General features: G+C 33.9%; 1 protein-coding gene across 1 annotated transcript in view; it reads right to left on the bottom strand.

The window, feature by feature from the left end:
- Positions 1–23,857, bottom strand: part of MMS22L (MMS22 like, DNA repair protein) — a gene marked incomplete at both ends in the record, with an annotated part of 93,266 nt that overhangs the window by 44,450 nt on the left and 24,959 nt on the right. The window contains 3 exons of the mRNA XM_084258501.1: positions 16,558–17,061; positions 18,445–18,671; positions 20,716–20,835. Of these exons, the coding sequence (XP_084114627.1) occupies positions 16,558–17,061; positions 18,445–18,671; positions 20,716–20,835 (851 nt within the window). The remainder of the gene's footprint in view (positions 1–16,557; positions 17,062–18,444; positions 18,672–20,715; positions 20,836–23,857) is intronic.

Genomic DNA, 23,857 nt, shown 5'->3' with positions numbered 1-23,857 from the left:
GCTGCTGATTAGTATGCTCTGGAAACCCGTCACTCCTGGATTCGGAGAGTGATCATCAAAGTTATCAGGTGCTCCACTGGACAACTATGTTTGCATGTGAAATAGGAAATAGTAGTCTCTGGCCCTAATGTTATGTATTATAATGTACTTACGTGTGTAATACCTAGGAATCATATAAAATAAAATGCTTCTAGAAACAACTGCATTACAACTATCTGCTTTTAGATTGAGAAATATTAATAACAAAAGATAAATTATCATACAAATGTAACCATCTGTTAAAGGTTATCACCCTATTTCAAAAGGGAACTCTCAGAAGTGATAAAGTAAGGGCTCACTTGAGCTCCCTTACTCCCTTCTTTTGGTTAGAGGCAATATACAGTGGTCATGCCAGAGTCTTCCCATCATAGGCAGATTTTCAATCAGATCTCTGTGTAGCATACACTGCCCTAAGGCTTAATTAACCCTGCTCAGAGATAAACAGGACCTTCTCTTATTGAAGAGCCAACGGATACATACTTGGCATGCTGAAGGTATATCATAATTATGAGGGCTGTCTCATCACTGGACTATCCCCACCAAAAGTGCTTAACAACATTACACTGGGAAGAACCTGTACAGGTATATAAAAGTCATCAACAGTTACCAGCCTCTGCACTGTATGTTTGAAATGGCAAACAGAATGGCAAATATTAAAGTTTTTTGACATCCTTATGATAATGAGACCTACAGCATCAATGAGAAAAGTCCTAGGCAATAGAATTAACAAAAAATTTTATCAGTCTGAAAGAAGTAGACAAACATAAATTTCTAAAATTGCTCAAAATGTTCTTAAACATTATGATTTATCAACCTGAGTTATCAGATCATTCCTTCCCTTCATTCCTTCTATCAATGAGTCCTGACTTCAAAACAAATGCTCTCTCTTACCATAAAGTATGTTTAAATTACTTTTAATTTTTATGTATGGTTGTATTATACACATTCCCCCCCCACAATGGTTTTCTAATAAGCTTCTATGCCTAACGTTCCACTTCAATTTATCATGCATATTACTGCCAGGATCATCTATATAATTATCATTTAGACATTCTACAAAGATTTACTTATTAAGCAACACTGGACACCAAGTGTTGAAAATAAAAGTATGAGCAAGACAGATTCCCTGGCCTCAAAAAGTATCATTCTAGTGAAGGAGAGGAATAAGACAGATGGTGACATTTCACTGATAAATGCTCTAGATGATACAAATATGTACAGGGTGCGAAAAGGAAAAAGCCACTTGCTTTGCCTGGGGAGACTAGAAACTCTTTACAGGAGAAATTGCATATTTTACTTATATCTGAAAGGATATAAATTTTGCAGGCAGAGAAAGGATCAAGGAATATTTAAGACAGGGGCATTAAAAGGAAAGTATCAGGTAAGATCTTTTTCTCAAGGAGCTTATGAGTCAGTGGGGAAAGAAGAGTACAAGATGTGTTTAACCAACTACTCTCATGTTGCCCTCAACTTAAAACCTATAATACTTGATATCCTCCTTACACAGGTCTCCTCTACTCTTGCCCAAATTTCAAGGTCCTTCAGAATATGGTATCAGCTCTCTCCGCAAGAAAGAGAGCTCCAACCAGAAACTGACTATTCTGGCACTCTGAGCTCAGATTTTTAGCCTTTAGAATAGTGAGAAAATAAATTTCCGTTGTTAAAACAATCTAATTAATCTGTAGTATTTTGTTGTGATAGCCTGAGCAGACTAAGATACCCATATATCCAAAAATTTAAAAGGTATTCTTAAATGATAGAAGCTTCTAGTGCCTACCACCACTATTCCAAATGATAAATACAGAATAACATCACAAAAGGTTAATTAATGGAAAAACTGAATCATGTGTAATAACTCTAAATTAGCCCAAATGCAATAGTCTCCTGGGAATTTAGGGATATATGGCTATAGCATATCATAAACTTCCACTATAAAATAATTTTGAAGAGACCAGAGCATGATTTTGAGCCAATACACCAACTTTTCTTATATTGTCAATACCAGCTACCATTTCCATGTGTGGTCTTCAGAATGTAAGACATTCCATACATATATTGGATCAAGCTAATGGTTCAGGAATTTGAGAGTTCAGAAAAGAACTGCAGAGCCATAAAAATCTGGAGGCATCAAATAGTTGGTTTCGACCATACCATACGCAAACACATTTTCATGTACACCAGAAACTCAGTAAGCATAGTCCAGAGACAGAAATTGTTTTACATATTACAAAATATGTGCTGAATTATACTAGAATTCTTCCTAGGAAATCAAAATTTTAAAACTGCCAAATATGCACATGGTGTGTGTAAGGTATGTATCCACATACATATGTCAACAGTTAAATACATACGTATATATATGTTATATAGTTGACATATATGTATATGTTGACATATAATATGTTATATAGTAAATATAACATATATACATATATAGTAAATATAACATTTTTCAAAGATTATGACACTCATATACATAAAACCCTTATATTATTCAAAAATAAATGTAAAATGTCAATTTCAGCATATTTGAAACATTCATTATTGATGCATTTGCTATGTAATTTTCTATGGCAAATTAATATTGAAAGATAAAGATACTTAGTTAAGAGGTCATTAAAATAATTCCCATTCAGGGTTATAAGCACCTCAAAGAAAAAGTCATTTCAAAATAAAATTGCCTTAATCTCCGCCAGTACCAGAAAAAAATTATTTTCTTTCCCCCTTTGTCCTGGAGGCCAAACTCACAGTTCTTTTTCAATCTGGATAGGTGAATCTTTGGGCATGGTATACAACAGTCTGCTGTCCCTTACTGACTCTCTGCTGGATCCTCTATTTCCTGAACCCCAAATATTTCTTCTTGGCTAAATCCTTCATTCCCCTGAAGCACATGTCTTCTGGCACTATATCACAGAAAGTATAAACCTTAAAAGAAAAAAGCAAGCAGCAGAGTTCTAGGCAGCACCTCTGGTATGACAGCATTTATACAAACTTTTAAAAATATATAGGACAATATTTGATATTGGTTTCAGATGACAGTTTTTCCTGTTTAACTATCAGAAATGCAGTCCTCAAAAAATAAACAGTTTTACAGCACATTAATAAAGTGATAAGAAACATTATTTTTCAGAGAACAAGAACAGAATAAAAAATAGATATGAGAAGAATGTAGAAAAATATACTAGTGTCAACACTAGTCAACATTAACACAGTATAGATCTTATATAAGTGGCTGTTATTACTTTTAATATTAATAGAGGAAATGTGTCAAAGATGTCAAAAACAACTTTAAAAACATTTGAAGTTATCTACATAAGCACAAACTGCTGAAAACTTTTATCTCTTCTAATACATCTGTCACCAGTCAGTTATGTGATATAATGTGACTTATGGACATATTATCACTCACCTTATTTTGTATAAGGCAATCTCTGAGAAAATTCTGCAAGTGATGTAGAAGTGTCTCTTCAACATTGGTCTATTATTCTATCGATAGCAGTGCATTTCTTTATTTGTTTATATGTCTGCCTCACTACACTGTGGGGCACTTGAGAACAGCGATCTGATTTTATGCATCTCTATTTTCTCCAACACCAGCACAAAGTCTGCCATAGCAGGTACTTGATGGGCACTCAATAAAGGGGTATTGACTGAGAAATACAGTAATTTCTGTTTCAGGCACAGGCAGAATTAATATAGCCAGAATTTTCAAAGCCATAAGGAAAAAAAAAGGGCAGGGGGGAGAGTCATGACTAAGAATGCAAAGTAATTTATGCTTTAACTTCAAGCATAAGTAGCAATTTTTTTTTATGGAATATCATTGAATTGGTTGAGAATGGAGGTAAAAGACCTTAATTTAGAGTGGGGAAACTGAATCTTAAATTCACTTGTAATAAACATTGTTTTACTTCATTTCTCTGAAATCAATGGACAAGCAGTAATGATAATAAGAGCATTCATCACTAGGTACTCAGACACTTTATAAACATTATCTCTTTTATTCTTCAAACTAACTCCTTAATATGATTATATGCATTTTACAGATTAGAGTCAGGATTAAAATTAATGTTTGCCACCTTTTTGAAAACTGTTTACTATAAGCAAAAGACCTTAATTATTCTATCTAGGATTCACTCTTATTAGTGATTAAAGTAGAAATGTGTTCTAATAGTTTTGACACTGGATATATATCAATAACTCACAAAACTTAACTACAGTTCTGCTGGTTATATAAACTGAATACTCCAAATTTTCAACCAGGATCTTAGAAAATCAGATAGATGAGACAAATCGATTTGAAATCCATCATGTATAGTTTCTAAATGTTCACTGGTGTTAAATAAATTAGTGTTTATTTTACAAGATACTATGGCTCCTCCACAGTGTGTGTGTGTGTATGTGTCTGAGACAGAGAGAGAGAGAGAGAGAGAGAGAGAGCAAGGTTTAGGAATCACTGTCATTTTCTACAACGTACAATCAAAATCTTTATACTGATAAGAAGAAAAGGGAACTGAAAGAAAATAGTAGGGAACCTATACTGACAAAACTCAGAATTTTTTTTTAATTTTTAGAGATAAAAGTTAATTAAGCCTTTTACTAGGCATTTCATTCTAAACCCTAAAAGCTTTCTATCCATTTGCAACAACATAGAACTACAGTTTCGTTATAAAGGGAAAAATTTTTGATGTGCTTTTCTGTAAGATGTATGTACACATGCATAGTATATATAATCTTTTGAATATAATGAAACCACAGCTACCAATTAAAAAAAAAAAAACTATACCTAAGGGTTCTATATTTTAAACCAAAACATTTAAAAAATACCTTCTAAATATAATCAAACATGTCCAGGAAGACCAAAGCCTCATTTTTAATGTTGTGAATAGCACCCTTGGTGTTGTGCAGTATATAATTTATATAATAGCACTCACAAACCCTGCCAATACACATAAAGTCAGTCATCATAGATTATATCTAATGGTGAAAAATTCAGAGTTTAAGTTTTTACCAATAAGAAATAGTGAAGGAGCTTACTTTTGATAGTTTTAAATATTTTTCATATATCAGTGCATAAATATATCTATAAATGGAATATTATGAAGCCACCAAAAATAATGTAGATGTCATTGATATGGTAAGTCTTTGATGATATATTAGTGAAAAAAAGCAGGCTGCTAAATTAATTTTACTCCGTTTTGAAAAATGTATCTCAATAGGGACAAGTTTGAAATATAGAACAAAAATATCAACAGTTTTCTCAAGCTGGTGAGATAAATACTTTTTCAAAATTTGTCTGTATCTGTAAGCTGAACATCACAAATATGTAGCAGCCTAATAATGATTTTTTAAAAAATTACAACTGCAGTAATAAAATGAAACAAAAGAGATCTTATATGACACGGTTTGCTTTTTAAAATGATGTCACTTACAGAAGAAACCTTTTTCTCCCATCTCATCCCCTCCCTAAGAGGGAGATTTATGCAGAATAAGCTACAAAATCAGGGGCATTTTTCACTTTGTATTTTCATCAGGTACCTTTCAAACTGTGCTAACACTGTGGTTGGTAGCCTGTTGTTAGATTTTGAAGATTAGTTGTTAGTAAAGTGCTGTTATTGATAAAAATACATAATTGAGAGATCAACTAACCCAATTGAGGCTCCATGAAAGAATACTATTCCAGGAAGGGTCTATTGGGGTTTCTTACCCTGGGTAGTTCTACTTTTTAAGTGGATTAACTCTTGGTTAACTAGAAAACTCTGGAATAATCAGTTTCTCAATAATGATATTGTTTACTAAAACTATTACCTTTTCTATGTATTCTACTACTGGCATCTTTTCACCGCCAAAGAGCCCCAAATTTTGGAAATCCACAGAAGAGGCACTTTTCTTCAATAGCTTTTGCTGGTTTCCAGGAAAACTGCCAGTAGGAGGCAGCAATGACTGGCTGTGGTAACAGCAGCAGATCTACTCTGCACAGTAGTTAGCTTCTGGCTTCATTCTTCTGTCATTATATAAGCAAGATGACACTGTTCTCTAATCCAGCCAAAGCTGATAAGTACCATCAACCTGTCACTTCCTACATTTCAAATTCTAACATCACAGCATCAAAGAGTTTTTACATTTCGATTTCTTTTGCTGGCAGCAGCCGGTAGCCTCTCATTCTCCCACGGTGTTCTAATGCTGCATTTGCACACCGGGGTTACTCCCAGACTGAATAGCAGGTCATCCCCTGCTCACTGAGCTCATCTGTGGCCCATGTGCTAGGCAATTTAGATCCAATCAGCCCTTATTTAGCTCAAGAGTAATGAGCAGCATAGTGACACAGACTTAAGCCTGACCCTCAGGACACTGCTCATCAAGCAGTAAAACTGTGACAAAATCATTCATCTTCCACCCGCTGGCAAGAAATAATACTCGCACTCACTGTATTACTTTTCAAGATAAAAAAAAAAAAAGTCCTGAATTTTCATGATGTGAGACATTAATTTGCAGAAAGCTGAATTCCCTTAAACCCCCCTGTTGCTATGAGCTCACCAGGGGGAAATAGGCCTTAGGAGACTGAAATGGAATAAAGAAAATTGCTCCAGCTTTCTTTTCATTTTAAATAAGCCTTAAATCTGACAAGAGATATCCTAAAGAGAGAAAAATATATGTCTTGTAAGGTAAAGAAGAAACAATTGAAATTAAGAGTTCCAAATGCTAGTTTTGTTCCTTATATTTGTTCTCAATTTTGTTAAAATACAAATAAAATTTGAAGCAGAGCAATTACTCACCCTTCTCCACAAGGAGGATGGAAAAAGGTAAGGCCAATAGTGGTGAAAGTAAATTAATATCATAAAACAAAAAGTACTCTGATGTTTTCTAAGAAAACACATCCAAAAGAAAATAACCCCAGGGTAATTGCCAAATGATGAAGCTAGGAAATTTTAAAACTATAATGAATTCCCTTTCCTACAATTTATAGGGCCTTTTGAGATCTTATTAATCTAAAAATAATTAATGGGATAATTAAGAGATCAGTTTCCTTCCCTCATTGACTCATCACATCATAAAAAACAAGTCTAGCAGCTTATTGTATTACACTTATTGGACATGAATGCCTGAATTATATTGCTTCCTCTTAGTACGTTCCTTTTATAAGAAAAATCCACAATGCCAGTTTAACTTACAGAGTTTCTTTCGACAAGGTCCACTAGACTGAAATCACAATTCCAGTTGTTTTCACTGTTCCATAGTTGGAAAAGAGTTAACTTTAGCAAACCTGTCACGAATGGGATTTACCAATCTTCAATATATTTATTATGACACGTCTTTGGTTTAAGAAACAGCACTATGTGGTGCCATGAAAGAGTACAGTAGCAATGCCTTCCTACAAACTCATTGCTGAATTTCATCCAACGTTTCAAAGAGCTAGGTGGTCTAAATACCTACAGTGAACCATGGGGTTCAGACAAGGAACCACAGTGACATAAATAAGATTGGAGAAAGTAAATTTCACTTCACCCCAACATCTTTTGATTTATTACCATTTGCTAAAGAGAAATATTGCAGTGCTTGGTACAGAAAATAATCATGGCACTTCTATTCCCTAAACAACTGAGCTGATCACTTTAAAAAGAATGAAATGCTTCTTTACAGAGTATATTTCTTTTGTTCCTGCCCTTTTATCCCAATGTTCTTCATTCCAATTTGTTTTGGTGCTACCCTTCCCTTCCCTTTCTTTTTCTAATTATGAGGTAGATTTAGTGTTTCATTCTAGAAAGAACCAAATTTTTAGTGACCTTGAAACTCTGAGAACTCTGAATCAGAAAAGCCATGAATTCAGATTATGTATTAAATCTATAACCTGGATGCATACTATTGTCCACTTTCATGTGGCTATTGGCAAAAAACTGTTGTATAAGTATGTAAAATTTATAATATAAACTGAAATAATATAAATATTAAAATTGTATATAAATATGGTATATATTTATAAATTATGTTTATGCATAAATATATTTAATACATTATATAAAATATGAAAATTTGATATACAATCTGATAGTATGAATCACTGTTAAATAATGCTTATTGAGTGAAATAGTAAAATATGAAATGGTGAAAAAAGGTCATGGTTTGAAAAACATTTACCCAGTGCCTTTCTTCTTTCTAGTTTCTTATTGTATCTTTCATGTATCAATGAGTGAATACCACAGATGTTGCATTTGATTGGTTCACACACATATCCCAAGTACCTATAATATTGCCTGCTGTCATAGCAGGCACTCAAAATTATTACTTGGAATTGCTGAATAAATAAGTTATTGATGAACATATATCCTTTGCAAAAAAAAAAAAATTACAACACAAGGCAGAAAGCAATAAAAGACAAAATATTACATAAATTTAAAGAGAAAAGACATTATCAGGGTTAGGGACACATGGACAAGCATATATTTCAGAGAAGTCTGGAATGAAGGATAATATTGTACATACAAATATAAAGAAAATAACATGTTTTTAGAGATTATTATGATCTATGGTCAGACAGGTGCAACGTTGTCCAAGAGACTGTCTGCTGTCCATTATAGTAACTACTAACTACATAGTCTTTGAGGACTAAATGAGCAACTAGTGTGAGAGAGGAGCTGGATTTTTATTTCATATTCAGTAACTTTATTTCATATTCATTCACTTAAATTGTCATGTGGGGCCTCCCTGGGGGTGCACGGGTTAAAGTCTAAGCACTATCAAGCTATTGCCAGCCACTACAGCAGGAGTTCGGTCCCCAGCCAGGGAGCTACTCACATGGTGCAGCAGACCTCTCCCATGCTGCCTGCTGCTTCCCCCAGTAGTGTATCTCAGTAGATCCGCCTATTCTGGCTCCCACCCTGTCTCTGGTGACTCCTCTCACCCCTCAACCCCACCTCTGGCCTGCACCCACGTCTTATATGCATAAATAAATAAAAATAAATCTTTTTTAAAAAATTAAGTTGTCATATGTAGTCAGTATGTGGAGGTAGCAGAGATCTAAGCATATGCTTACAGAAATCCTAGGAGGTGAGTATGCATCATTTTACAAAGATGCAGCTGCATGTTAGAAAAAGTTAAGTAACTTCCCAAGACTGCACTGTTGTAAGTGTAAAAGGGCAAACGGTACAACTTGCTGAGCATGGAAGCCTACTCCAAGAATTCGGGCCCTCCCTGATATGATAAGCTCTCTGATTTCATCTCCAGAGCTCATCTACTTACTTCTGAAACCACCTTTCCTTTTCCCTCAAGTCCCTTTAAATAGTTCTTTTGTTTTTCTGTTCTCTGCCACCTCATCTCTATGTCTAATGTGACTATCACTGACCATTTCTGACTTCTGATGGGCATTTTATTTTCATGCTCTAAACACAATCCTTTTCTAATCATTGGTTAGCACACAACTACAGCTTATTCTGTCATCAGATCTGGTTCTATTGTCCTAGCATGCTATGCCAGAATTTTCAACTGGTTATGACAGTAAAACAAATATAAATACAGGTAAGAAAAACCATAAAAAGGAAATTGAAATTTTCTTTGTATCTATCAGGATGTCACTAAAGGTTTGTGAAAACACAGAACGGCATAAGCAGAATTGTTCTCCAAGAAGATAAATGATAAATATAGGATGAGCACAAAGAACAAAAGCAAAAAAATTGATAAACAGGACATCATTAAAATTAAAAAAAAAAATTCTATAAAGCACATCAAGAAAGCAAAACAACAGTCCACAGAATGGGAGACACTGTTTGCGAATTATGTATCTGATGAGTTACCTTGTATGAAGAATATATAAAGAACTCTTAAAACTCAATAATCAAAAAATGAGCCAATAGAGAAATGGGCAAAAGCTCTAAATAACTTAATGATTAATAAATGTAATGATTAATAAGACATGAAAAGATGCCCAACATCGTAAGTCACCAGGAAGTGCAAATCAAAACCACGATGAAAACTACCACTACAATCAAAAGATATGTATTGGTGAGGATGTGGAGGAGGTAGGAACAAAAAATGGTGCCGCCTCTTGGAAACAGTTTGACATTTCCTTCAAAAGGCTAGTTAAAGAATGATCCAGCAGGGCCTCCCTGGTGGCACAGGGGTTATGATGCAATCTATGAAGCTCTCCACAGCCACAGCAGTACGAGTTCAATCCCCCACCAGGGAGCTACACACATGGCGCAGCAGACCTTTCCTGTCTCCCCTCAGCAGTGTATTTCAGTACATCTGCCTGTTCTGTTCCCCACTCTGTCTCTGGTGAATCCTCTCACCCTCCACACCTCTGGCCTGTACCCCAGTTCTTGTATGCATAAATAAATAAATCTTAAAAAAAAAAAAAGAGAATGATCCAATTCTACTCCTACATAATATGACCAGGAGAAATAAAAACATATCCACATTATTCATAATAGCCAAAGAGTGGAAACAAGAACAATGTCCATCAAATGATGATTGGATAAATAATATTTGCTATGTTCATTCACTGGATTATTTGGCAATAAAAAGAAATGAAATAGTAATAATAATAATACATGATACAATGTGTATGGAATGTCACAATAATGGCATGTTGCATGATTCCTTTGATATAAAAGGCCCAGAAAGGGCAAATCTATAGAGACAGAAAATTGATTAGGAGTTCCTGGGGACTAAAAGGAGGAGGATCAGCTGGGGGGAAATGGGAATTACAGATGACTGCTAATGAGCATAGGGTTTCTTTTTGGGGTGATGAAATGTTCTGAAATAGTGAATGGTTACACAATTTCGGGAATATACTAAAACCACTCAAATGATATGTGAATTATATCTTAATAAAACTGGCAAAGATAACTCTACGATTAATGAATAGTACCCCAACAAAGTTGTTTAAAAAAGATGCTCTGAGGAAGAAAAGCACCGGAGACAGAAAGATTAGGCAAACATTAATGTTAATATAAAAATGGAGGTAACAGTATTGAGAACAAAGGAGGGAATGATAAGAGGTCCTCCAAAGAAGGCATTAAATTCTCTCAATTAACTGGATATAGAGAAAAAGGAAGGGCACAGTATAGATGTCACATTTTCACCTTAAAGATGTTTCCAAAATTGTGAAAAAAACAAACAGGGATGTTTAAAAAAAAGTTTCTTTTTCTAAAGTAGCTCTTTACCATCTTAGTAACAGAATCAATTTCCAACAGGTGTATTACCTTCAGGCAATATTCACTTCCTTATAATCCTGACTTTGATTTTAAAAATCTGACACATTTACACATCAAACAGCATTTTACCGAATGGCCACTGTTAAATGTACTATATTAGAAGTGGGTTAAGAACCACCCAAATAAGTACATACACACACACACACACACACACTCTCTCTCTCTCTGTGATATCACCAGGAATAAAGTGTAGTACAAAGAAATGATTACATTATGGGTACTTTTGAAAATAACAGTAATGATAATTAAACCAACATCTAACATTTGTTGAATAGTTTATTAATACCCAGGTACTGTATTGGCCACTTTATATCATTATTTCATTTAATCCTGAGAATAACCTAGCAAGGTACATGGTAATATCTTTACCTTACCAATTAATCTGAAATTTAGATATAAATTTTTCTTTACAATATTTGAGTAGACAGTTTTGGTTTAACATAAGAATTCATTTATGTAACAGATTTAGTTATAGACTAAATAAAAGACCAAATCTTAATTCCCAACATGAAAAATTAAGTAGACAATCCATATTCCATTAAAAAATAGGTACATAAATTCCTCCAAGGTAATTAAATAGGTGAGTAGTTTATATTACTACATGAATTTATAAAATATATATCAATAAAAGGCCTAAACTAAATAAACTTTGTAAAAATCAAGACTGGTAGAGTAAATAAGGTCAAAATACTAATGCACAGTATATATGTAAAATTTCCACTGAAAAACACAGGAAGAATTTATAGTACAAGAAATTTTTATATTTTACATATTCTCAAAATGTTAATATTTATACTACAATATCTTTAGAGACACCTATGTTTTCTCTAAAACAACCAAAACTGGTACATGGGTTATGCTTAGTGAGAAATGCACCTATTTGATTTTTCAAATAAAAACTGGAAATAAATTTTTCCATGGAGCACACAAATGTGCTCACTCCCCCAAATTATGAGAACAGTGCCCCCAGTTTGTATCAAATCAAATACAAATTTGCATCAAATCATCACAAATATATATGACAAAAACAAATATCACACAAATATATATTTTATATACATATAAAGACAAGCTGAAAAATTAACCATTGACAGCTGACTACAGAACTGAAACACAAGAGGCAAGAGAAAGAACAAAGAAGGAAGGAAGCACAATGGTCTATGGTGGTAGAATAGGGTGAGTCGGTAGTGGGTACACTATGGTGGTAATGACTGATGGGGGTACTGCAATATTACCTCAGTAAAAAGGTAAATAAATAAAAATTCAAAAAAACAACAAAAAAAAAAGAATTTAAAAATACATATATTTTCAAAATGTACTTGGAGGTAGGAAAAAGAGAAACAGTCTTTCAAGGAATTAAGCTTCAGCACATAGGCCATGAAAACAAGGTAATCATTCCTTTTAAACTATTTCTTAGTCTTAACATTCGATATTTTAGGTTAAGTTTTCAACTGCCTGTAAACTTCTTTGAAACTAGGCTCTCGCTTAATACAAAATATATGTCAGTTGATCAATACCCATTTGGCTTAAATTCCTCAGTCCACAACCTCCCTTAAGTTGTAGAACAAACAGGTACAGTGCCTGAAAATTCATTGTTTCTTTTTAAACTCCAAATGATATTTGCAGATGCCAAAAGGCATTTTGAAATCACTCACCCTTACTTCAGTAAAAATGAGAAAGGGGGATGGAAAGGAGGGAGAATCTCATGAGGCCTTATATGTCAAGTTTTCGCCCAGAGCTAATTTTCATAGCTGTATTATAAACCCTGAAAAAGGAGGTTTATAATGGAAATGCTGACAGACCCTTAACTATAGCAGCATGAGTGGATATAATTAAAGAAAAGCTTTTGGCTACACCTAACTCTGCAAATGAAAGACTGCCATTTTTATATTAATCTCAAATAACAGCAAGTGAGAAGGAGAAATGTGATTCCAGAAAGGTAATGTGAAATGTTAAAGATGACTGCTAAAACTATTTGACATTCGAAGTTTTAAACACAGAGGCATTTAGTTACATAACCAAGTCAGTATTTTCATAATGCTACTTAATCAGCAATAAAGAATGCTCTGGTGAGCCATCAGCTCCAGTTAGCAGAAAGTGGCATGTGAAGTTATTATTTCTTAACAGCCCAGGGGGAGCCGCTTCTCCCTTTAATCAGTGATCTTAGTTCTTTCCTACCTATAATTTCTCTGTCATACAGTTATAAAACTATTACCCAGTTCAACACACACACTCACACATCCTGCACACACATTTATGCAGGGCCGGGTACCTTATTCCCACCTGAATTTGAAAACAGAAGAGATGGCTAAGGTAAAGTATTTCATTCTTTTACTTGTCAGGGATGCAGCCAGGAATAAATATCATCAATCTATGTAACCTCGCTTCCCTATCTAGACCAAAAGAGTTTAGTTCTGTTCTTAACATAAAAGGGGGGGAAAAAAGTCTATGCTTCAATTTTTGATAATTATCCAATTTTTTTTTAACTTTGTAAAAATATTACTAATAATATAACATACCTAAAAGCTGCTTTATTGTCAATGAAGTTCCAGATTTGGAGTTAATAAATTACAAACATCTCAATGATCAAATACTTAAAGGACTTTTTCTTGTGTTTTCCATCCCTCACTCACCTACTTCATTCTTTTTAAGGTAAATAATCCTAAATGATCTTTGGGGCCCTTCCAAAAGATCCCAAACTAAAAACAAGTCTGTTTTGACAATAATGGTCCTGGAAGTTCTAAAGACTGTTGGAATAAAAGGAAACTATCCAAGTCAGCCTCTCTTATTAAATGTTGTAATCAGTTTCATTGAAGAATATGTACAAGCTTCAGAAATTTAAAAAGAAGGCAATGCCTAAAAGATGACAGTATTAATAAAGGCCTACACATTACTGAACCATTCTTACTCACATGTGGACTTCATACTTGTAATCTGTTAGAACTATCGTATAATTTTGGCTACAAGTTAAACATGATTTGATATTCATCAGAGAATCAAATGTTATCAACATAAATTTGTGTTCTTCTCTAGATGAAGATCAATAATACAACCTTTGCCCCTACTAAAACTCATAAAAACTCCAAACAAAGCTAGTTAAAATATACTCCTAATAAAAAGCTTCTTTTAAACTTATGCAATCAACAGTCCTCATTAAGTCCTCTTGATTCCTACTTCTGTATTTCCGAATAGTGACCCCATAGATTAAATGAGACACCTAACAGCTTACAAGGGACCTGCAAGGATTATTTTTCCAACATTCCTGAAATAGCTTTGACTTTAATTCTAAAGCACTTGAGATCTAAATTGAATCTATAGCGCAAAAAAATTGTTTTTATTACAAGAAGTGAATTTTAGATGTTTGAAACAGTGCTAATAAATCAGATAAATTATTATTATAAATATGACTTACTTATGTGCATATCACTTTGTGATTCATTCTTTCCAACTAAAATTATGCTACTGGCAAATTTATAAAAACAAAGTAATTAAAAGTCCCCACGAAGCAACAACCCTTTTCACTGAACTAAAGAATAAAGGAGTAAAAGTGGGGAGAGGAACTTTTACTTGTCACCTTACATCTTAGCTTTGCTTTTTTTTTTTTCCCATGACAATAAATGTTTGCAATTTAATGAAAATTTTAACAACAAAATAAAAGTTTCTAATGAAAAGTTAAATTAATAGCATTTGGAGGATATGAGCCCTCATTGAAGAAACAATCTATGTAAGCAATACAACTGTTAAGTCAGATTAAAAGGGACCGATCCATCTTCAGTGGAAAAAGCAGAAAGATATACAGATTCTGTCACTTTGTTTCCATGACTACCTCTTCACAAGATGCCCACACCTCCCCCCTTCATTTTCTATTCCTTTGCCCCTAAATTATTTCAGGACTGTGGATCATCATTACAACATGGTTTAGACCAGCTCCCTCCTTTCTTCTTGTTTTGTGTATCCAAACAAGTATAAATAAACCAAAAATGGTACCAGAAATACAGAAGTTTCCAATTTTGCCTAGGAAGCACAGGGAAATATTGTATGTCACTTATTTAAAAAAGGAACAAATAAAATGAATTTGGCACTTGGGAAAGCATAAAATCAGCTAAAAACTCTACTAAACTAAAAGCAACTGTAGTTCATACATAAGACCCAAAATAACTAATGAAGTCATTTATTTACTTATTCATCTCTCCAAAACTTTGAGGGGGTTTTTGATTCCTGCTTTACCTTAAATTACAGTGGGTAAAGTGGGTCAGAAGTATCATTACCTGATCCAAGTACTCTGGGTAAATCTTTGGAATTAAAACTAGCAAGAGTAGATGAATATAAAAATTATATAAAATCTTATGAGTGAGAATCTGAGATAATCAGCTTGAACATATAGCCCAGCACAAAGCAAATTATATAAACTAGCAATAAGTACAATTGGTAATGAATAAAGTTCCAGAATTTAGAAATTTTGTTAAGCTTAATACTTTTGAAAACCAGATTCTATTTTTATGTTATTAGAAAGAGGAAAACAGTGTCTTCAGTATTTTCAGGTATGATTTCAAATAAAATCCTATTTCTATACATAATTTTTATATAAATTTTCAGGTACAGTGACTATATATACTATGTGATAATATCTAACTTAAGAATGTCTACTTCAAAGGTAAAACTTAATGTGTTCTGAGTCTTCAAGGTAATAAATGTCATAATCATTGCTCTTACCCATCATTAAGTTTGGGTCTAAGTGTATGTACATATGCATACTTTAAGAGGATCTGAAAACATTAAGTTTTATACAGGGGATTGTTGTAATAATAGAACAATCTTAATGTCATTATAAATTTTTTAACTGGAAGTAGTTTACACAGTTGAGACTACAGCTTTATAGGAAAATATTTAAAGAAACTTACTCTTTTTTTAAATGGAGCATTTAATCTCCTTTATAACACAAAATTTTAGTAAAAACTCACCTCAGATTTAAGCTCATGGTATTGTTTAGGGTAACTAAAATAAAGCTCTGGATAATAATAGCCTTTTAGGAGAGGTAAAAAGAGAAGGGGCTAAGAGACAAAGTTCTAGAACTTCACCAGAGATAGACTCTAAATTTAGTTTTGCTATTTGTGTTTGCACCTAAGCTTTCTTTCATAGAACTGCTATTTGAATAATAGTGTGAAAACTACTTATTTATGACAGTGTAGCAGTAAAACCAATTCTTCTTTCTATATCTGGATTTCCTGAATATGAAAACTTTAACATGGAATCAACATAAGGTGATGATTTAAGACAAATTAATAAATTAGCACACTGCTGGAAGACATACCTGATTCTGGCCAGAACAGCCTGTAGAAAATTCAACACTGTCCTAAGTTGGGATTCTTGACAAGCTCGTAGAAGCATACTAAATCCATCATTAAGCAGTTTTTCATGGGAAGGATGCAAGTAATGGCTGGTCTCAAACACTTCTTGAACGCCATCAATATAGATAGAAAGAAGTGTCCAGAGAGTCGGTCTTTGTCCCATCTCATCATTCTTAGATACTAAGAATTCCTTTGCTTTCTCCCGGAAAGCACCTGAAAATTTCTCAGCCAAAACACCAATGTCCAGATTTTTCTCAGTATACATCAAAAGGAAGGCCATCTGACCCTTCCAAATTAGAGGAGATGTCATAAAGGCAGGTTTGAGGAAATTCAGGAGGTCCAAAACACGACTTGCTACATCTTCCAGCTCCGCAACAGCTGCTAACAGTAGAAAAAGGTTGAAAAAGTTCTGCAGACCAACTTCAGTTAGTTCTTCCATTCTTTTTTGATGGAATTTAGAATATATTCTGTAAAAAAAAACACTGCTTTAGTAAAATTGTTTCACTCACAAAAATTCATTTCTTAAAATAATATTTCATCATACTCATGACAGTTTCATGTTGTTAAATTTTTTGATAGTTCTTTATTATGATGCTGCCCGTGACTTCTGTACTTAGAGAACAAACTCACAAGACTCTGATCATCAAATTTCTCAATGATGCAACAATAAATCATCTGTAAGTCAAACCAAATCAGTGGTTTTCCCCCAAAGGACTTCAGAAATGTCCTTTTCATATAGTACATGTCTTTTTCTCTTATTCTAGTTCCTCCATCACTTTTCCTTTCTTATTTTTTATTGACAAATAAGAACACAATTTTTAATTACAATTTCCTATGTTTTACAGAAATCTTAACCAGGCAATGTTATATAACAATTTTTCCTTAAATGCTCTCTCTCTGGACTCCTCACAAAGACTTGCCCTTGTTTTATTTACACTGGAGACAATTCAAGGTGCTGAAGAAGTTATTTTTAATCTACTTGCAAAGAAAAATTTGTGTTCATGTGTTCCAGCCTAGCCATTTAAAAACCTCTTGTTAATACTACTCAATATAATTTAATAACTGATATACTTTTCTTTCATCAGTTATAGAATTAGAATTGAAAACTATTTATCTTGAATCTAACTTATGGATTGAAAAGTTCTGCAACTTCTCTAACTGACTTATTCAAGATAGAAGTGATGAATATTCATGAGGTAAAATGTTCATAAAGAACTATAAAGGGCCTCCCCGGTGGCGCAGCGGTTGAGTGCTGGGTTGCGAAGCTGCCTGCAGCCTCTGTGGCGCCGGTTCAATCCTCGGCTGCTCCCCGGCCACCGGAGGAGGGTCCCACATGGCACGCAGACCTCTCCTGTCACCCGCTGCTCCCCTCAGCAGTGTACTTCAGTCCTTCTGCCTGCTCTGCTCCCCGCTCTGGCTCTGGTGAATTCTCTCACCCTCCCGCGCTTCTGACTGTACCCAGTGCATGTATAAACAAAAACAAACAAATAAATAAATAAATAAAACATGCCTCTATTAAAAAAAAAAAAGAACTATAATAACTTTATTTTTAACATATAACTTTATAAAAAAATTAAGCAATATAATTTATGACAATTTATAAAAAATTGAGGTGATAATATCTGCTTAAATTATCTTTATATCTCCCATCATGCCCACCATAGTGCTTGGTACTTACATAATATTTGCCTAATAGTTAAGACTTCTTATGGAGTGAATTCCAATGATTTATTTTAGCAATAAAGTTCTGAGTATTATGTGTTCCATCAAATGATTTAGGAGTCAAAAACATTAACAACTTTTGAAAATACCAGTCAACATTCATGACAAAGAAAGAATATGACACACACCTTCCTTTGACTTGTTTCCAAGGATGAGGGCCATTATTCTTTGTTGCTTTTTTAACAACTTTAGCCAAAATGCAAAGGAAAATGGTATAACTACTGCTGGACTTATACAGGTCAGGATCTTGTTTATCACAACAGCAGGTCTTCACCATTTCTAGCATAGATAAAGGTGACTTAACAACATTTACAAGGCCTTTCAAAGGAAGCCAAGAAATACTGAAAGAACTATTCTAAAAACAAAAAGATAGAATACAATTATTAAATCTTTCAATAAATAAGCATGGAAAGCTATAATTAGCTCATTAAGTGTTTTACTATCTTAATCACAGAAATTATACAAACTGTTGTCATGTATTCCCCCAAAAAAAAATTTCCATAAAAGTACAAAATCTCAAAAGGTAAATTCCTGAAATGTCCACCATAATGTTTAACAGTTGGTTTATCCAAATTTGTACACAATCAAGTTTACACACTGCTTTCAAATGATATGACTCTTAAGAGTGTTCTTACATTCTGTAAGCTTTTCAGTGTTTATTTGATACCATTTACTTTAATATCAGGTTACTTACTGCATAGAATTTCCCACATTCTGGATTTAGTTGTTTCTATCTCCTAGTGTCACTTAATGTAATGAAAAATAATGTATTTTTCCCCCTACCTTCTCTGTAAATTGATACCTGTATATAGAGGACTGATCAGATTCAGGTGGATGTTTCTGGTAAGAATCTTTCACTGGTAGCGCTAGGTACCTGTTATTTCATAAATTAGTAAAGAAGCACTAAGTTCTGACTTTTATTTTTTTGTGATGGTTAAGATCTAGCAGGTTGTCAGTCTGATTTCATTTTAGTGACCCTCAATAGCATTTTACTTAAGAGTTTTAGCAATCATTGATGATCACTGCCCAAATGCCTTATTTCATCAGATGTACAAAATGTTGATTTTTCTAATCCTATCATTCCTTCTGAATTAGCTTGTCAGAAACTTGGTTACTCTATAGTACAGTTTACATTTCCTTTCCTTTACAAGTTTTAGAATATTGAAGAATTTTTTTTTCAGAAGAGCAACTTTTCTAATGTATCATCAACTAAGGAATTTAAACATATCTGGAATGGTTTAATACATAGCAATCATTGCTCTTTCTAATAAGCTCAGATTTCCCCAGTGTTGAACAAGCCTCATATTGCCTTCTATGCTCTTCGACATGACTCCAGCTTACTTTGATACCTCCCTGGCTTTCAGGTATGGTAAGATACTCCAGACTCATCTTGAACACATTCTGCCTCAGAACCAGAGTCAGTCATTTCTCTAACCAACCTGACATTATACTTCAGAGAGAAGCATTTTTATGTTTAATAAGCTTCATTATGTAAAAACCCAGACTTGTAATGGACCTGAAAATCTTTCATTCTCATTTTCTATCTTAATTGTAAGGTTCACTATCCAGAAACCCAAACATTCCACATCCTGTTCCCTCACAGCAGGTAACTGAGTATCTTAAATCTTCCTTTAAAATTATTTTCCAATTTTGTCTTCTTTCTAAATCCACTGTCCCTGTTTTAGTTCTGACTCACAGCTTATACTGTACAATGTATACTATGCAATTATTTGCTTATACTACTACAATGGATTCCTAAGTCACCTGTACTATAATTAGTTATAAAACTTTCAGAAAAAACTTCTTCAAATATACATTCTTGCTTTCCAATTCTGCTGAATAAATTACAGCCCAACTGCACGTTATCTTCAACCCCTCACAATATATGCCCCAGTCTATAATCTCTACTTTCCTTATCTCCTTTTCCTCCACATAGTTACCTCAGGCCTATTATTCAGAATTAACAAAGTAGGAATAGTTCATATTTTTTCTTGTCTCCATACATTGTCCATACTGTCCTTTTTGCCTGGATTTTTTTTCTCCTGTATTTGGAAAATCCCACTCATTCCCAAAGATCAAGTTAAAAAATTATGAGCTCGTAAAAGCCTTCCACAGGTTCATCACTGGTTAGATACTTCCTCCTCTGCCCTGCCATGATTTATAACTTTTGATCTATGATACATGTTTATCTGCCCAGTAGCATAACATCTGCTATTCAAGTGTGAAAACTATTTCTTATTTAGGACAGCAGTACGGTTTATTATGTTACAATAAAAAAACTGTTAGAAAAGACAAATGAGGTTTTAAAAGAAGCCTTTCTGGTACAATTTTGACTACTATCATGTACAAATTCTTCAAATTTCTGGAAAAAGTTCATATTTGTTTACTCTTTAACTCACCAGGTTCTTGCTATAATATTCCCACAGAATTGTGACAACTGCAGTATTTGGTTCCCAAAAACCACAAAGTGTCAAACAACAGTGAAGATACATTCGCAACTGTTCTTCTAGTATACCATCCTAAAAAGCAAACTGAGGTTGTAAGAGAGTAGAGACTCTGGCAACATGAATATTACCATGTAATATGGCACCAAATAATCTGCTTCACAAAAGAATATGAATATGTGTCAACAGACCATAGCCATTCTTATCTTCAGACCAGAAAGTCAAAATCTGTAGTTATACTCTAAATATTCACTTTGAAAACCATTAATATATAGGGAAAATAGAAATTACATAATTCAATTTGATTTTAATCCAATTCTTTAAAAAATTACAATAGTTGTTTCATAAGTCAATGGCATAGGAAACTCAGAGAATGGAAAATAAACCCAAAGCAAAAAAAAGTGATAAAATTCACCTAATAATTAAGATGTACAAAAATAAAGAGAGCTTAGTCATATATTAACATAAGTACTTGGTTAAATTTCTTATGGGGAATTAAAACAGTTGTTTTAAAAAACAACTTAGTATAGTGTATATATGTCTATATGTATATAGTGTTTATAGACATATATGTGTGTATATATAGATGCTAACCTTTTAGTAAATAGCAGAAGGAAGTAGGAAAAAAGTATGTTCTTTAATTCCACAGGCTGAAATAACAACACATTCCTGCTAAAAAGTGACACATCACTGAATTCCAATCATTCAACAATTACTTATTTACAGCTTATGGTATACCAGACACTATTCTAAAGCACTAGACATAAAGCAATGATTAAGAAAGACACTAATAGAATCTATACTTTTTTGAAGAAAATGGGAGAAAAGGACTAAATGTTGTCCTAAGATCAACTTTTAACGTGAAGAAAGGATTTGCATAGTCCTATACACCAGCTTGGTGTCCTACAATTCAACTCAATTTTGACACTATCTACCAAGAGATAGGATCCCATTCCATGGGTTAAGGGTTTAGTCCTACTAAAGAATTTCTCCCCTCCTCATACGCTTCAGACCAAGTCCAAAGTGTTACCTATACTTTTGACCACTGACTATAGATGGGAGGAACCAACAATCCCCTCCATGGACTTCAGATATCAAATGAAAGTTCAAGTTGTTACTATACTTCTGACTAACTGGCTATAAAGTATAGCATTTTATAAAATATATTTCATGCTCTATATTCAAACATTGCTTTGTTTTAAACCATTATGCCTTAACTTTTTCTTCACAATTCCCTTTTAAAAAAGGTGCATGTGCACACTAGTTCAGTTACAGATAGGATTTGTCCATCTTCAAGGTACCCAGGTACCCAAAAAGATAAGGACACACAATAGTTAGCAGGGGAGGCAATAGATACCTTAGCTCAAACTCATAATATAATAAAAAAAATACAGATGAAATATGGTAGGAGGAATATTTAAGAATACATGAAAACATTCATTTCCTCCTGCCTTATATTTTCCTATCATACATTTTTTGGAGAGACAAAAAACAAAAAAGCCGGTACAGAAAACTGAGATGTTTTCCACAGGCATAACCAAAACAGAACTAGAAACCTAAACAGATTAATAATCAAACACACAGCAGCAGAGAATAATTCTTCAAAATTAGAAACAGAAATAATGGGAAAATAGTTTCATTAAGAATCCTACAAAGCAAAATGTTTTGAGGGAGTATACAGTGAATCAAAATATAAGAAGATTAAATCCAAGCTAGCTGTATAAATGAATATGAACCAAGACAAGTTTCTTAACCTCCCTGGGTCCCAGTTGCTTAAGGAGTAAAATGGAATCTTCATAAGATTGTCATAAACATGAAGGGAAAGAATGTATAGTAAGTGCTAATACAGAGCTTGCCCACTAATAGCGATCACTCATTTTTCTCTAAAGGAGAAAGGTACCTTTGTAGATTGAACACTGATTCTTTAGAATATCAAATAATGAATGCAATAGGTTCATAGCATCATACCTTAAGCCAATATATTTCAATGTTGTGAGTGTTAAGGTCAGATTCTCCCTAAACTAAAAGGTGTGATTAATGACATCTAAATCCATGCTCTCTGATTAAAGATTTTTTAATAAACAAGAAAAGGCCCATGGGCTTCTACACAATCTTAAATTTGCCTGGCTCGATCTCAGAGTCCATGCATTTTTCACAAGACCTTAAAAGCTCTCTAGGTATCTCCTCTCAGCTGTGTAAGTGTATATTAACTATTTAATGACGGAAGATATCCTAGAATATTCCACAATGTTGACTTCTGATTTATGCTTTAGAACTTTTTTTAAAGATTTATTTATTTATTTATTTATATAAGCACTGGATACAGTCAGAAGTGGGGGAGGGTGAGAGAATTCACCAGAGCCAGAGCGGGGAACAGAAAAGGCAGACTGACTAAGTACACTGCTGAGGGGAGCAGCGGGAGCGGCAGGAGAGGTCTGCACGCCATATGGGACCCTCACCTGGGGCCGGGGATCGAACTGCTGCTGCAGAGGCTGCGGGCAGCTTTGCAGTCCAGTGCCCAACTGCTGTGCCACCACGGGAGGCCCTGCTTTAGAATTTTTTAAAATGTTTTCCTATCTTTATTTATTTATTTGTTTATTTTTAAAGATTTATTTATACTAGCACTGGGTACAGTCATAAGTGCGGGGAGGATGAGAGAATTCACCAGAGCCAGAGTGGGGAGCAGAACAGGCAGAAGGACCGAGGTACACTGCTGAGGGGAACAGCGGGCAGCAGGAGAGGTCTGCGCACCATGTAGGACCCTCCTCCAGTGGCCAGGGAGCTGCCGGGGATCGAACCAGCATTGTAAAGGCTGTGGGCAGCTTCACAACCCAGCGCTCAACCGCTGCGCCACCGGGGAGGCCCTATCTTTATTTTTGAAAGGTCAAATTTTGGCATATTACATTTGGCGATACTTCGAATGATTTTTCTGAACTAAAAATGAAAAGATTTACTATTTTAACTTATTCTTTAGAAATAGTAATTCAACATTTAAACAACTGTTAATAATTTAGTTATATATAACTAATTTACTTATCAGAAACCATCAGAAGAATAAAATTAATTTGCAAGCTAAATAGTAACTATTAGTTTGGAA

The sequence above is a fragment of the Talpa europaea genome, assembly GCF_964194135.1.
Source record: "Talpa europaea genome assembly, chromosome: 2".
NCBI lineage: Eukaryota > Metazoa > Chordata > Mammalia > Eulipotyphla > Talpidae > Talpa > Talpa europaea.
Note: the sequence above shows the minus strand (reverse complement) of the source record. Positions and strands in the feature narration are given on the sequence as shown.